At 37.9% G+C, this 16,357-nt stretch overlaps 1 protein-coding gene across 3 annotated transcripts in view; it reads left to right on the top strand.

The window, feature by feature from the left end:
- Positions 1-16,357, top strand: part of sipa1l1 (signal induced proliferation associated 1 like 1) — a 131,865-nt gene that overhangs the window by 59,073 nt on the left and 56,435 nt on the right. For all 3 annotated transcript variants that reach the window (XM_004917249.4, XM_002936883.5, XM_004917250.4), the window contains one exon: positions 13,143-14,920. In XM_004917249.4, coding sequence (XP_004917306.1) covers positions 13,429-14,920 — 1,492 coding nt within the window. In that variant the 5' untranslated portion in view covers positions 13,143-13,428. The remainder of the gene's footprint in view (positions 1-13,142; positions 14,921-16,357) is intronic.

Genomic DNA, 16,357 nt, shown 5'->3' with positions numbered 1-16,357 from the left:
ATAAATACTTGGCTCCTCCATCCACCCGTCATGTCTTTCATCCACTGTCAAACTGCAAGCAGACAAAGAATGTGCCCTTTTCTTTTTTTTTTAATTGGGCATACAAACATTTGCTTAGGGGTGACAGAGGTTATATACTCTGGATTTTTTGTGTTTTTTTGCTTCAGAGACCATGGAGCCTTTTTTGACCCCTTGTGTTTGCATGCAAGCCCACCTGAAAACCAATGGGTTGTAGTTCATCCACTCGCAGTATGCCATCGGATGAATAATGCAATGGTGGTGGAAACACTTAAAATATAATGTCTAGCATTGCATGTAGTACACAATAATATGTTGGTTAATTATGTGTTAAAGGGTATAAATGTATGAATTATTTGCTGGTGGTTGTAGTTGTCCTTTCTTTGAATGAGGTTAGAGAGTATTTTAAAAAGTGTTTTCCCCAACACCTAAGATAAATGTGACCAGAGGTACTGTGCAAGTAGTATACAGATCACAAGCAAAGCCTACAGGCCCCCCCTAACCGATATCTGGCCTTAAATTGGCCATATCTCGATCAGGCAGGTTTAATTTTCCTGTTGAATTGTGGACTGCATCAGCTCATTGATGCGGTCCCCGGTCCGACGGTGCCTATGCCCACCGTTGTAATTCGATTTTTTGGACCTAGGGCTAAACGATCGAATTAGCCCGATATTGCCCACCATTAGTTGGGCATATTGGGAGAAGATCCGCTCACTTGGCGACCTTGCCAAAGGTCAAGCTAATAAAAACAGTATTGTTTCTGCCATTAATTTCCTTTGTAGATGACGGACTGATACATGCAAACTGTAAAACTTGTTTTTGGGTTACTAAATGTTCTGCACAAAAATAACACATGTATTTCAGGGATTCTTATATAACATACCAGATGTACTGCTACCTGCTAGAATTAAGTTACTTTGCTGAAATATTTGAAACATAATTACATTTTCTCGAGCAAGACCATGCTTTTACAACCTACATAATTTGTTTTTAATTAATATTCGTAAAGAATTAAATAATTAGTTTTATCTCCTGGGTGCAGACAGGCATTTTTTTGGAGATACACCGACTAGTAGTTGAATGTTTTCCCTAAATTTATTGATTTATTTTTTTAACATTTCCCAGTATTTAATGTTGTTAACTTGTATCTGCTATTTGTGCTCCATAATTATCATGGGCTGGCTTAATTAAATAAGTAAACAAGCGTATGGCACTTGTGGCATGTAGATATTTAAGTAGCATAACAGTTTCCATATATTAGATATGTAGTTATGGCCTAATATTCAGTATCTGTAGGTAGATGAAGCTATATAAACCTTACGGAGTATGGAATAGCAGTCAGTTAGTGCATTATAGATCTTTTTAGCCTGTGTTTTAGCCCCAAATGTCATGTCACAGATGGTACCATGGGAATATGATTAGGGTTTATGCATTTCCTTAACCCAAACAAGTTTAGGCTTGCTCCCATGGCATGTGTCTCCATAATTGTGATCTGACAGGCCAAACAGTCAGATCAGCACATTAGGTGGGCATATCAGGTAAAGATCTGCTTGTTTGGTGACCTCACCAAATGAGCAGATATGGTCAGCTTTACATTTAACATTTGGACTTCTCACTTTTAAATGTGTTCTTTAAGATCTAGTCCATGGCTATAAATTACATAGGCTACAGGTTAAATAACTCAAGCTTTTTGGCATAACATTCATCAGGAGTGAGCATCTGTACCTCTTCTGTTCTCCATTACTTTATAGTTCGAGACTTCGTTAATGAACACTGTTTTCTTTGATACAAGTACAATGTACATTTCAGCATGAATGCTTCTTTATCTGTAGCTTTATTAACGGCATTACTATTTGGCATTACTACTGTTGATGACAAGCTAAGAAATGTGAACCTCAAAAGAATGTGATTGCGCCACACATGAAAAAAAATAAAATAAACTGCACTTTGGTGCATTTTCCACTATAGCTGATTTCTGTGTCTTGCTATCCAACATCAGGAACACCAGTGAAATGATAATGTGCCAGGCTTGGAGTATCTGGCAGACCTTTGCTTTCTTGGATGAATTTTCTGCATGACTGTCTCCCAAAGAGTGGAATGCAAAACATTTTCATCAAATTACTTTTGCATAAACTGCATTACTAGGGCATCCAGAGCATTTCTCTCCAGGGCTAAAGTATAGGGTTTTTGCTCATTACTGATAAAAAAAATGTACAAATATATATATATATATATATATATATATATATATATATATATATATATATATATCTGCTAAATAGATCAGTATCCAACTATACATAGCTTATGTTGTTGTCCCTGTTTTTTATTATCTCTGTTTGGAAATGCCTTAGGTTCTTGTGACCGACCACAGTGACACATGTATACAGCATTTCATTCTTGCAGGAACTGAATTTAAAACATTTACCCTTTTTTCTTAATATTCTAAGTTTTACTTACAGCAAAGCAGCAACCACTCTGTATTTTATTGCTGGTGCTTGCTATGAAATGGTATACAGGTCTGGAACCTGAATGCTCAGGACCTGCGATTTTCGAATAAAGGTTCCCATACACGGGCAGATCGGATCTTCTCCCGATATCCCCCACCTACGGGTGGGCGATATTGGGAGAATCCAGGGTAATTCAATCGTTTGGCCCTTGGGCCAATTATAGTGACAAGCATAGGCAAAGTCGGTCCGGGGACCGCATTGGTTCATTGATGCGGTCCCTGGACCGACTTTGCCTATGCCCGTCATTATAATTCTGACTAGATTTTCTACCCTGCCCGATCTTGATCTGGCCGATTTCAGGACAGATATCGGTCGGGCATGCCCGTTGGGAGTGCCCATACACAGGCCGATTAGCTGCAGAATCAGTCCAAGGGACCGATATCGGCAGCTACTATTGGCCCGCATATGAGGACCTTAAGGGGTCTTTGCATAATATGGATCTTCATACTTTAATAAAGTCCAGTAGGATTGTTCTGCCTCCAATAAGGATTAATTATACCTTAGTTGGGATCAAGTTTGTGGTATTGTTTTATAATTACACTGAAAAGGGAAAGCATTTCTAAGAATTGGAATTGTTTGATTAAAATGGACTGTAATATGGAGCTTTTTGGATAACAGGTTTCTGCATAATGGATACCATAACTGTAGTTCTAAATTTTCAGTGTTTGCTTCTTAAACATACGTCTTACTGGGCAACAACCTGGACACTGCAAACCAAACAATAAAAATATGCTTCCTCGTGTCTACAGTAGGAATTAGTTTTTGCACAGATCTGTGTTTAGGATTATAATGATGAGCTGTGTCCTACTTTATGTGATTCACATTGTAGTCATTGGAAGGTATTTAAATGGTTTATCACTGCAACTTTGAAGAGTGCCCTAGAGCTGTGCGGTCCAACTTATTACATGTAGTGGGCAAATTATATCCCATGCAACATGTTGGAGGGGCAGATTCATTAACATGATGGTGTCATCCAGTGGAGTTTATGTGGGGGTCTCTGAGCAGACTTAGGGCGATAAAAATCCTTTGGATGGCCACATCCAGCCTGGGGCTCTCCAGTTGGACAGCCCTGCTCTAGAAAGACTATAACGTTATGTCCATACCTAAACATACTTGTGATCACTTTTGGAGAGTTCTTTTTAGAGACTATTTGATAGATAAGCAAAGCAAAATAATATTTAGTCCATTAGAAAAATTTTGCAATTTTACCAGGCCTTTTATTAAAGACAGGCAAAATACTTTTATATTATGCCAATCTTTATGCATAAGAACAAATAGTAATATATTTCTCTAGCTAAATCAAAGCCCAGCAGAGCTAACAATGGAAGTTTTGGAGCCTGAGGTGACTTGCCCAAGGTCAGAAGCTGCTGACACCAGGAATCGAACCTGGGCCTCCCTCCCAGTGCTTAGCTCAGCGCCTTAGATCTGCGAGCTATTCCTCTGCTCACACAGCAATTATCTGGGTTTATGTTTCTCAGCTAAATTAAATGCAGTCATTTTTTTTTGTTCCAATTGGGAGACTGGTACACTTACATAAATCTGTTGTTTGACATGTAGGTAGCCATTATTAATAAGGAGAATGTGCATATTTTACTTAATGAAACAAAATGTACTTCTAAGCATCTTTTCAATATACACTCATTAAGTATGTTCAATAATTTTTAAAGTTATTTGTAAAACTAAAAAGCAGTATCTGTCTTGACGATTTTAGCACTTCTGCTCATGACACTGGAAACCAATTAATGCTTTCAAACAAACTAAAACCATAGATTTTTTTTTTTTTTAAACTTATTTAAACAAACATTTTTGGGGGGTTAACATTTCCTAACTTTATGATTACAGTGTATAATTAGATTCCCAGGTTTTTCCGGTGCTTCAACAGAGATGTTTATACCTCTTCTTGGATGCTTTGCCTTGCCAATAGAATTCATTTTTGCCTTTTCTGTCGAAATTCTTTGTGTCCTGTAAAACCCCTCTGCCGATCAAAGTAGGAATTCCTGTTTAAGATCCCACAAAAAGGCTTACAGGCTTATTTTTCATTTGGTGCAAAATATTGTAACGCACTCATGAGCATTCAGTAAATGAAATAAAAGTCTATTTCCACAGCCAGACTACCCCAGCCCTAATGAAGGCATTAGCTAAGCCAGTGACATTATCCTGTATTTAACGTTTATGTAATTTTTCCTTGGCCTCTTAGATGTTGCTGTACAACAACTTCAAACATTCTTAAAACACAGGTTTATAGCATGCTGGGAAACATCTGAGGACTCAGGTTAAGAAACCGGTTTCAGGGCACTGCTAGGGTGAAATTAGAACTGAAGAGAGCAGTTGTAGAACAACCACGCAAATTGAACATTTCTAATAACTTACACAAAGAGAGAATATTTAAAAAGAAAAAAAAAAATATTTAAAAAGAAAAAAAAAAAATCACTTGTGGACTTAACCTATGGCAATGCTGTCCAACTTACTAGTGGGCCAATTACATGTTCTACAGCATGTTGGAGGGCCAGATCAAATTAAAATTATATCATATAGTGAAGGCTGTAGAGCCTGTATTGTTACTGGGATCCTTTTGGAGGGCCACATCTAACCCCTGGGGCTCCGGTTGGACAGGCCTAACCTAAAAGTCCCCATACACGGGCCGATTATAGCTGCCAATATCGGTCCCTTGGACCGATTTGGAAGCTTATCGGCCTGTGTAAGGGCAGAACTGAGGGGCCTGGCCGACCGATATCTGGCCTGAAATTGGCCAGATATCAATCGGGCAGGTTAGAAAATCGTCGGATCGGGGACCGCATCGGCACTGCCCCATTGCCGCGTGTAGAATTCGATTGTTTGGCCCCAGGGCCAAATGATCCAATTTGCCTACATGCCTCCCCGATATCGCCCACCCGTAGGTATCACCCACCCGTAGATCTGCCCGTGTATGCCCAGCTTAAGGCATCATTGCATCATTTTATTTTGCATGTTTCTGCCAGACTAAATCATTCGTTGTTGGTTTTATTTATGCAACTTGCAATCTGCCTTTCAAAGCTCTCCCTACTGCTAATTACCAGTGCTGCCTGCTGATTATTAGGCCCTGAGCTGCTCTTGTAATTAGTGATAATAGAACAAACAAGGGTGGGCAGCAAAAGCAATCATAACCAAAGTAGGAGAAACTCCATAAAGACTTGGGGCACTTGCTTTGGGAATTGGATTGTAGAATTTGGAGTTGTACATCTGCTGCAGAGCCAACTACTAATACATGGATGGTAGGCAGGACAAGCAGCATGAAGAATAAAAACAGACCATTTAATTTACAAAATAACATGTTGGTACTTGTATATTAAATAGTTGCTTGCTTTTATTTGCTTTGATTTTACAAAATTATATGTTTAGGTGTATCTAAACCAGCAACATATGGTTCTGTACATATAAGGTATTTTAATTACTGCAATATTCTCATGTGAAACTTTACATGTGGTACTTTTGGCCTGCCAGAGCAAGTACTGAGTACATGTAATGCTGGGGTGGCCAATATGTCAATCTCGGTCCACCAGTCGATCCCCCGTGGATTTCTGGTTGACCGCGATGAAGCCATGGATGTGGAAGTGCTGCGTGAATGCGTACATACGCATTCACACCGCACTTCCGCATTCCCCGGTCATCGGTCAAATTACGAGAATGCCATTTTAACAAAATAATTCTAATTACTTATTTTCTTTTTCTCTGTAATAATAAATCAGTACCATGTACTTGACCCAACTAAGATATAATTAATCCTTATTGGAGGCAAAACAGTCCTAATTGTTTTTTTCGGGGTTTTTTTTTTTTTTGGCCTTATCTGGTAAACCCAAGTATTGTAGATCACAGAACATACACCTGTATTATCATTGTTTTAGTCCCTCTTCCCTGTCTGATTGAAGATATTTGCATTCTGTATTTGCACTCATTGTCATCCTGGAATAAATACAAAAGTTAACCAGTCAGCCTGAAGTCTACCAGGTGTTTTTCCAGGATACATGGAGCATACATTGCCCAAGTAGTTAGCAGTACATTGCAGTACTTGGAGTTAATATGTCATAATGCTTTCAGCTCAAAATGATACCAGACGCGTTTGATGTACACAGCATTCCATGCACTTTACCTTCTGGTTGAGCTGCCTATTGTAAATACTAATCTCCCACTCGTTATTTTTAGAAAGCCTTTAGACTCTTGTTGAGAATGTGGGAGTTATTGTCAGCCTTGCCATTAACTCTGCTACTAAAGCAAATGCAGGGTAGGTTGCCTTTTGTCCTGCCAATTAATTGCTTATGGCTTTGGTCCTTAAAAGAGGCCATCACACTCTCCAGCAAGTCCAATTAACACTTGCCTCAGCTGTTAATATGTTCATTTAATAACATCCTTGTTTATGGGTTCTGTGGAAATAACAGCTATATTCATTTAAAGGGATAGTGTCATGATTTGTATGGTATGCTTTTTATTTCTAAATGACACTGTTTACATACAAATAATTCACTGTACCATCTAAAATTTTATTTTTGAACCAACAAATGTATTTTTTTTTTTTTTTAGTTGTAATATTGGTGTGTAGGCAGCCATCTTATTGTATTGTGCCTCAGTCTAAGCTTTCAGAAGGAGCCAGTGCTACACATTAGAAATGCTTTCAGATAACCTATTGTTTCTTCTACTCCCATGTAACTGGAGGAGTCCCAAGCCAGACTTGGATTTCTTACTATTGAGTGCTATTCTGTTATTCACTGGGAGCTGCTATTTTTCTCCCTTCCCATTGTTCTGCTGATCGGCTCCTGGAGCGGGAAAGGGAGGGGGGGGATTTCACTCCAACTTGCAGCTCAGCAGTAAAGTGTGACTGAAGTTCACAGGTCAGAGCACAGGTAACAATACTGTAGCACCCTGGAAAATGAAGAATATGGCTAGCCCCATTTGAAATTTCAAAATTAAATATAAAGTGGTTAAATCACTGGATTCTTTCACAGGGAATCCCAATTCACTTTCTCCACTGACTTTGTGACCTTGGATGTCACTTAATGGCGGATTTGTTTATATTCATGCACTCACACACCCCCATACGTAGGCTGATGCTCCATGTGGTGAATTTTTGGTCTGAGAATCTGCCCCATACTTCAAAAATCTAACAGCAAGCAGGTGGCAGCCATTTTGTGGAATTTGTTATCAAGGCAAACTTTGCAATAATCCAAAATCATGTTTATGCACCATAAAGGAGGACCTCATGCCCAGGTACAGGCTACAGCATTATAGACATTGAGGTGTGGGATGTGAGGAGTGCAGTGAAATCTGTGAAGCGCAGAAATGAAAGCGATTGCTGTGCCTTAGGCATAGAGGCGGAGCAGGCAATATATTTGGGTTTCATGCTTAATTTGAAAATAACTTTAATAATACAGGTTTTTTATGGCTAAGTGACAGGTCCCCTTTATATGTAAATATTAAAATTTTGTCTTGTTCATCTGTTTCATTAGACTATGAACAAATAATTAATAAACTCGAACAATTAACATGACAATGTCTTTGACATCAATGAATTTTCTTTCACCATGTCACAAGATCTGTATTTGCATGTGCTCCTAATATTTTAAGATTATACTGGCCCCATTAAGTTAAAAACTAAAAATAGGTATTTGGAAACACTCAAATTGATCCCTAATATTATTATTATATTATTTGGTCCCTTTTATTATTATTATTTATGTTTACTTCATAGTTATAAAGCACCAACATATTCCACAGTGCTGTACAATGGGTGTATAATTGAACTTTATTTATTATTGAATTTTATTAGTTATTTATACCTTTGACAATAGCAGCACAGCCAAGTACAGTACCTTTATCTAATATTGGTCCTTCTTTGTTCTACCAAAATCAACTTACTCTGTTGCATCCAGCAGCTAATGGGTTTAAAATGACTTTCTTTGCTTAGACCACAGTATTTAATATCTCCCATAGGACCACTGCTTTATTAGCAATGCCGATGTGCTCAGCAAAGCTATCAGGGTTTTTTTCCCTTTAGATCTTACAAAATGAACCAGTGGGGGAGTAGCTTTAGTTAATTGCAGGCCAGAGATTCAACCCCAGCCTTACTCGAATGGATGTTTTACACAAAATCTGAATGCAACACAAAATATTGGAAATGTTGTAAAATTATCATTAATGCTGTCACTTATTTATCATTATTTTGTAAATTAAAGATACATTTGCTTTACATTAAATCTTCCCTATTAATAAAAATACAGTTCTCTCAAAGTACATTTCTAGGCTGTTTTATAATTAATTAGCTCTCTATGTTCTTGTAGATGAAGGGATATATGGTCTCTTATTACAAACTATTTTACTTTCCAAATAGTTTTGTTGAGCTTTCTCAGATATGCTTTGTACAAATGGTGTTGCAGGTAAAAGTAACTGTTAACTGGGACTCTTGCACTGGTATTTCTGCCCCCAGTATTCTAACCCTACCAGCAAATCCTCAGTTATCCTCCTGGTTATTGTATAAGTCATTAGCTTATTAGTACATTATTAATATTTTTTTGTACATGGCCACTCTAAATCCAGTGCATTTTGCATCAGAGTTTAATAATGAGCCTTGTAGCATCAGTTTATATGAACAATGAACCTCATTTTCTGCTTGATAATTTGCGACAACCCCTACCTAAGCTTAGCTTCTCAATTGCTGCCCAAGCTCACTTAAAATGTGCAGTGTCACTGACACTTCTAACAAAATCCAAGATGGGGAACTCCTGTGACACCTGCTGCTATAGAGATGCTGATGCTTTAGGCTAGTGCAATAAGTTCTGTTTATAAAATATGGCATTTCTAGCCATATTCATTTTAGGGTTTAGTTCTCCTTTAATTGCAACATACTGTATTTTTATGTTTAAAATATTAAAACCTGCATGTGTTTGTGTAGGCAGTGCCTTTATGTCCTATTTGTGCAGTGAGAGAGGCTACCCGCTGCCCAAGAGCAATCATGGCACTTCAGAGGGATAAGTGGGGGCAGCATATGGGTGCCATTTTCTCCCCTGCAAGGCATTTAAATGTTAAACTGAGATTTTATAAAACAGCTCACAGAAATAAACGCTCAGGATTACTGTATGGGTCATCTGTGGTAACTACATTGCTGAAATCCTTTTAGCACTACCCATCAATCACGAATGGATGTGATAATAGCTCTTAGAATGCTGACAGAAAAATATGTAATATACAAATTCAGCAGTACCCTTGATTTACGGATATACTTTTAACTGAAATAGTTTTCTTTAATGCTGTAGTATTCATTCTCAGTGACTACACACAAGGCTGCTTTTGTTTATGACTGTGCCAGGTCCTGACGTTGACGTTCCTAGAATATTCAGGGCTTTTTGCAAATCATCTTATGCCAAATACCACTCCAGGGTTAAATGTGATGGTTTCCTTAAGCTGCCAGTAGCCTGTAGCCTAGTGGCCATTAAATCATACACTCCCAGTGCCTAATAAGGCAAACTTCCCAACTCTGTAGTCTTCTATTTGGTCTGATTTCATTCATCATATTAATCATCCTGATGCCATACTGCTCCTTTAAATATATACAGACTGCAGATCTATAAATCTCCCTATGAAACCCGAGGCCTCATGTTGCATGTTCTTTTATCTGCAGGTATGCTTGTATTAAAGGGCAACTAAAACACCAGATAGTTATACTCCTAATCTGTTCGTTACAGGACTTGGGGATAGTGTTCATGTACAGCTACAGAATGCAGTAGTTATATGCTATGGTTTCCTTTTTTTTTTTTTTTGTTCCAGTTCACGTACTTACTGCTTGTATGATGCTCACTTCCACCACTTTCCTGTACATATCCAGATCCCTTTTTCACACAGGCAAGTTATAATAGTCAAAACTGTAGTACTGCTGTCAGGGCCAGATTTAAATATAGGATGTCCCACTCACACCCCCTTTACCCCTGCTTGCACGCCTCCCTACTCGCATACCTCCACTGCTTGTACACACCTCTCAGCTGCTGCTACTACCAATTGCCAGCACTAGTTCATATGCAGCCAGTGGTGGCCTGCTGCCCCCATATATTTGCCGCCCTAGGCTTGGGCCTTTGTAGCCTGCCCACAAAGCCCTGCAGTATGTACTCAAGTTGCATGGCTATACCAAACATTTGCACAGGAACTAATAAATAATAATAATTTCCTCCAGAGTGCCTGCAGGAAACCCGTGTGGACAAAGGGAGAACATACCAACTGCTTGCAGATGTTCTGGTTGAAATTGGACCATTGGCCATCATGCTGGTACATATAGTGCATATGATGCAGCATTCAAATTATGTTTTCAAAATTAATGTTTTCAGGTTTTGCTTCTTTAAATTTTATGTTATTTCAGTTGAAACTAAAACCATGATTATAGTAAATAGAAATATGTTATGTTATGTATTAAAAAGGGTACTGTTTAGTCCAGATCTGTCTATCATAGAACAAGAAGAGAAATTTATATTGGGCACCATCTTGGAACCCATATGCTGCCATTACTCTCAGGCATATTTATAGTAGGATATGTTCCTTTTATGGCAGGGTTTAAGCTAGAATCAACCCTTCCATATTCATACTGGTTGTCTAGGTTTCAGTAGGAGGAAGTTAGTGTAGATTGGCTTCCTCAATGGGGAAAATAATTTGTAGTGTATAATTGGAAGCTACATATGAAACTGTCATTAATACATTTTTTTTTTATTAGTATGTTATATAAGCATATATTTTATGTGACTGTATCAGACATATGGATGGTATTATCTCATTCTACTTTAAATCATTATTGCATTAAAGCATATGGCAAAGTCATCTGTGCAATAGGATGTCACAAGTTTTTATGGCCTTTTCCAGCTAATAAAAAAAAACCTACTTCTAATTTGAGTTTGTGCACTTCCTGTAAAGGTGGGCGTATAAGTAATATCAGATATTCAGTGTGAGGCTTAATTTGCTGTTAATCACAAAATAATTGTTTTTAGCCTCTCTTTTCATGTTAACATTAGACCGCCTAAATTTTCATTTTGGGTGGGGAGAGTGGCATTTACACATTGATGTCGTATGGTGTTCATTCAGCTATGCTACTGGTAGGGGAAATGCAAAACACATGCCAGAGCAGGCGTATCTGCTGCACTTATGGTCTGAAGACTGTAATTATTAAATATTCTAATATCTGCAGTCAATGAGTGACCTACAAATGATCATAGCTACAAGTGGTTTTGTAGATTTTGTGGATTTTGTGTTTGAAGGATACATTCTACTCTTGTAATTTATTGTAGGCAAAAGTAAAGCTCTAATAACAACTAACTTACTCCAGTGAGTGTTTTGTCAGTTCTATAAATATTTATGTAGACGTTTTTATGTATACAGTTACTTAAAATTAATCTTTAGCTTTAACCTGATTGGTTGATTGATTGACTAACCAACTGGGTTTGTCCAGGAGGCGGCACTATGACTAGTAAAAAATGGATGTTGACTATATATGAGTGATGAGCCAGTAATGTTTATTTTACTCCTTTGACAGATAAATTCCTAAATAAATTAACATTTCCTTATGATAAAATATTGATTAGTTAGTAAATCTTAACACGAGAAATTTCCATTGAAGTCTATAGGGAAATATGGAATAGGAGAGAGAAGGTTTTTTTCCCACCTTTTTTCAACTTGTTTGATGCCAAAGTAAGTATTACACAGCTGCCAGCTATCCAGCCATGGGCATTTCATTTTTCCCAACAATCAACACAGATGCACTGCTCATTGACCTGCGACACTTGCCAACTCATTTGCCAACCAGTAACCCACTTCTCAGTGCTGTGCAGCACTGCTTTAATTTAAAAGAGAAGCTGCTAGAGCTGCTACTTCTGTTTCATTATAATTTCTACCTGAGGTTTACATCCCCCCGCAATTTAACCATCACTTTTATATATACCATATATACCTTCCACATAAACTTTTTTTTTTTTTTTAAACTTTTCTCAGAATTGAGTTTCTGCTGAACCTACAGCCTTGTTCATCAAATGCTCCATTCTGGCATGATATATGGATTGCTAAACACATGTACCTTTGGCCCTTCTATTTGTTTGAACCAACTTCCTTCAAACTTAATTTATCTGAACGTTCTGAAGATGGCAAATTAGTCATTGGTTACATTTAAAAGCTTTGTCTTCATGCCATGCTTTTTTGATTACTTCCATAAATTTAAAAGATCTCTTGTCAAGGTTTCTAGAATCTAACATGTAACATACAGACATGAACAAGGTTTTCTGAAGAATGTTACACCGAAAACCTTTTTTCTTTAGTGCACACCTAGCCAAGGCAAGAAATCACCAGAAAGTATTAAAATGGCAGCACTGTCTTTACTACAATAATACCGTTGTCCCAGGTTTTGATATCCAATCAATAAAAAATTTGCTCTTTTAAGGTTGTCAGGGTTGATTTAGATGGTCATGAGCATGCTAAAATATAATTAGCAGGAAAAAACAGATGTCTTTATCAGTGTTAAAGTGTAGTCTATGAATATCCCAATGTTTGAATTATTTGGTTGATTATTAAAAGTTCATCTTTTTTAAAAACATATTTAAAGTGGTAAATTATGTTTTTTAGGTTGCATCAATCAACGCATTGCTTGGATGGCCTGACAAATTCAGAAACCTGAAAAGGAAGTCTTTGTGAAAAAACAGAAATAAAACGAAGACAACAGCTACGGCATTCCATGCAAGTTACTAAGCAAAAACAGTTTTTTTCCCTCCTCCTATTTTCACCTTTACAGATCTCATGAAACCAGGGCACTTTCTGGAGTGTTTTCTCCAGGAGAAAAGTACCCTTGTAGAGAACAAACATGGGTGTGTTTTATTCTGGAAGGTTTTAAGTTCAAGCCTATTTTCAGATCATGACCAGTTTGAAAAGGTCCCAGACTGAGAGGTCGGTTGCAAGTGGAATCCAAACTGCTGTACCAGATGGACCACAAAAAGCTCGTTCAGATGACTTTTATATGAGGCGTTTCAGGTCACAGAATGGTAGCTTAGGTTCATCTGCAATGTCTCCTGTTGGCCCACCACGTAGTGAAAGTTCCCATCATATATCTGCAACTCCTGGTGTTCCCAAGATGGGAGTAAGGGCAAGAATTGCAGATTGGCCACCTAGAAAAGAAAATGTGAAAGAAGTGAGTAGAACTAGTCAGGATGCTGAAACAACAAGTATTGATACTGTATCTGTTAAAAGTAGTCCTAGTAGTCAAGTTAGCATGTCAAGCATTAATTCAAGCGATTCTGCTATGCTAAAGAGTATCCAGAATACTCTCAAAAACAAAACCAGACAGGCTGAAAGTTTAGACTCAAGGTTTCTTTCCCCTGAAGGTTTTTCCAGTGCTAGCTCTCCAAGAAAAGTTCTTCGCAGGATAAGGCAACGGAGTAACAGTGATATTACTATAAGTGAATTTGATATGGACAATTTTGAAGAGTGTATGTCACCAACATTTAAAACAGGGTCTTCGTTACATAGAGAGTATGGTAGTACCTCATCAATTGACAAGCAGGGGACTTCGGGGGAAAGTTTTTTTGACTTATTAAAAGGGTACAAAAATGAGAGATCTGATCATCGTGCCCATGGACCGTCAAAGTTGAGTGAACTACTATTGAGTAGTGGAAACCGAGGATCTGGCTTTTCATTGGATGTAATAGATGGTCAAAGAGAGGGGCATAGAGCTTTCAAGGATAGAGACAAACCACTTAAAAGACGTTCAAAATCAGAGACTGGAGACTCTTCCATTTTTCGCAAGCTGCGTAATGCCAAAGGTGAAGGAGAATTAGGAAAGTCTTCAGATATAGAAGATAGCCGTTCTGATGATAGCATCAGACCTTGGACCTGCCCCAAATGTTTTGCACATTATGATATTCAGAGTGTTCTATTTGATTTGAATGAAGTTGTCATGAATAGACAAAATGTCATCAAAAGAAAAAATACAACAACAGGTGCTTCTGCTGCTGCTGCCGCCGCATCGCTTGCTGCTGGGCCATTGTCACACTCCTCAAGTTTTAACTCCCCCACAGGCAGTACAGAGGATTTAAACCCAAAAGAATCTATGGACCAAGGAGATGACAAAAGCAATGACTTGGTATTAAGCTGCCCTTACTTTCGAAATGAAATGGGAGGAGAGGCAGAAAAGAAGGTCAGTTTAACAAAATCAAATTCTGGTTCCTTTTCTGGATGTGAAAATTCTTCTTTTGAATCTACAATGAGTTCACATTGTGCAAACGCTGGTTTGGCTGTTCTGGAGGTTCCCAAGGAAAACCTAGTTCTTCACATTGACAGAGCAAAAAGATATATTGTTGAACATGTTGACCTTGGTTCTTACTATTTTCGGAGATATTTCTATCAAAAAGGTAAGTAAGTCATTTTTTTTTTCCCATCTGCACCCTTTGTACTTTCTGAATTGTAGATTGTGGTAACAATACAGTTTTTTTTCTTAGTTCTAGTATTCTATGGAAAGTTATTATTGGAAGTCAGCATGACTTGCTGTTAATATATCTATTTATAAGCAAATCTTAAGGCCAATAGGTCCCAATTATTTTTATCCTAAGATAAAAAAAGCAAACGGGGGTCACATTTTCCATATATGCTAGCAGCACCTCCCCGTTCCTATAGGAACTCTTTGGATAACCTTCTTTACAGCAGTCTCCCTACTAGTCCTCTTTCTTTTACATTATATTAAAGCCAGACTTGCTGTGTGATCTGAAGGGGGCACCTTCCATGATCAGTAAAAAGGGTATCCATCTAGACGATAAGTCACAGTGTCTTTACAGGTATGGGATCCGTTATCCAGAAAGATCCGAATTACGGAAAGCCTGTCTCCCATTGACTCCATTTTAATCAAATAATTCAGATTTTTAAAAATGATTTCCTTTTTCCTTGTAATAAAACAGTACCTTGTACTTGATCCTAACTAAGATATAATTAATCCTTATTGGTTGCAAAATAATCCTATTGGGTTTAATGTTTTATTGATTTTTTAGTAGACTTAAGGTATGAAGATCCAAATTACAGAAAGACCCCTTATCAGAAAAACCCTTGGTCCCGAGCATTCTGGATAATGGGTCCTATACCTGTGCTACAGATTTTTACCGTTATTTTTACCCCTTCCTCCCACGGTAGCTTTAAGAGCAGAAAATGGCAAATTCTGACTCAAGCAGCAAGAAAGCTGTCAGACTGTTCCCAGTATATTGTGCTGCAAGCAGGCTTTCAAGTAGATCATCGAATAGCAACAGCCTAGTTCAATCTACACAGTCAAAAATGCTCACTTATGGGGGTGCTGCTTCCTTGCTGCAGTATAGAAGAAACTAACCTTAGAAGAAAAAATGTAAGCTCCGTAAATAAGATGGGGCTTGAAGCAAACTGAAATGTACAGTAGCTGTGCTTTAAGTAATGTCATTAAAACACAATTTTCTATTGTTATTTGCACAAGATATATAGATTTAACCTTAGTTCCTATATAGCATTTTTCTGTCCTGGTAATATTTAAGGTAGCTAGCAGGGTCAACAAAAAAGGAAGTTACTAAATCATATTCTGATGACATTGCGGTTTCTGAGGTTTGGAAGGCAGCCATGTTAGGTTCCCTAAAGGAATCAAGAGTACATGCACATGGCGTGTTCTCAGGAACTATAGCTTTGCTAGTGATGAAAGGTATTGCTTAGTTCATAGTTACTGCAAATTTCCAGTGCTCTGTCAGTCCATGTGTAGGGAGAGAGAATAGCAATACTAAGCATAACGTAAATGGGTACAGTTGACTTAAGGAAAGTTACTACCTGGCTCCTGAAAACAG

The sequence above is a fragment of the Xenopus tropicalis genome, chromosome 8 (genome assembly GCF_000004195.4).
Source record: "Xenopus tropicalis strain Nigerian chromosome 8, UCB_Xtro_10.0, whole genome shotgun sequence".
Taxonomy (NCBI): domain Eukaryota; kingdom Metazoa; phylum Chordata; class Amphibia; order Anura; family Pipidae; genus Xenopus; species Xenopus tropicalis.
This window is presented reverse-complemented; position numbering and strand designations above follow the sequence as displayed.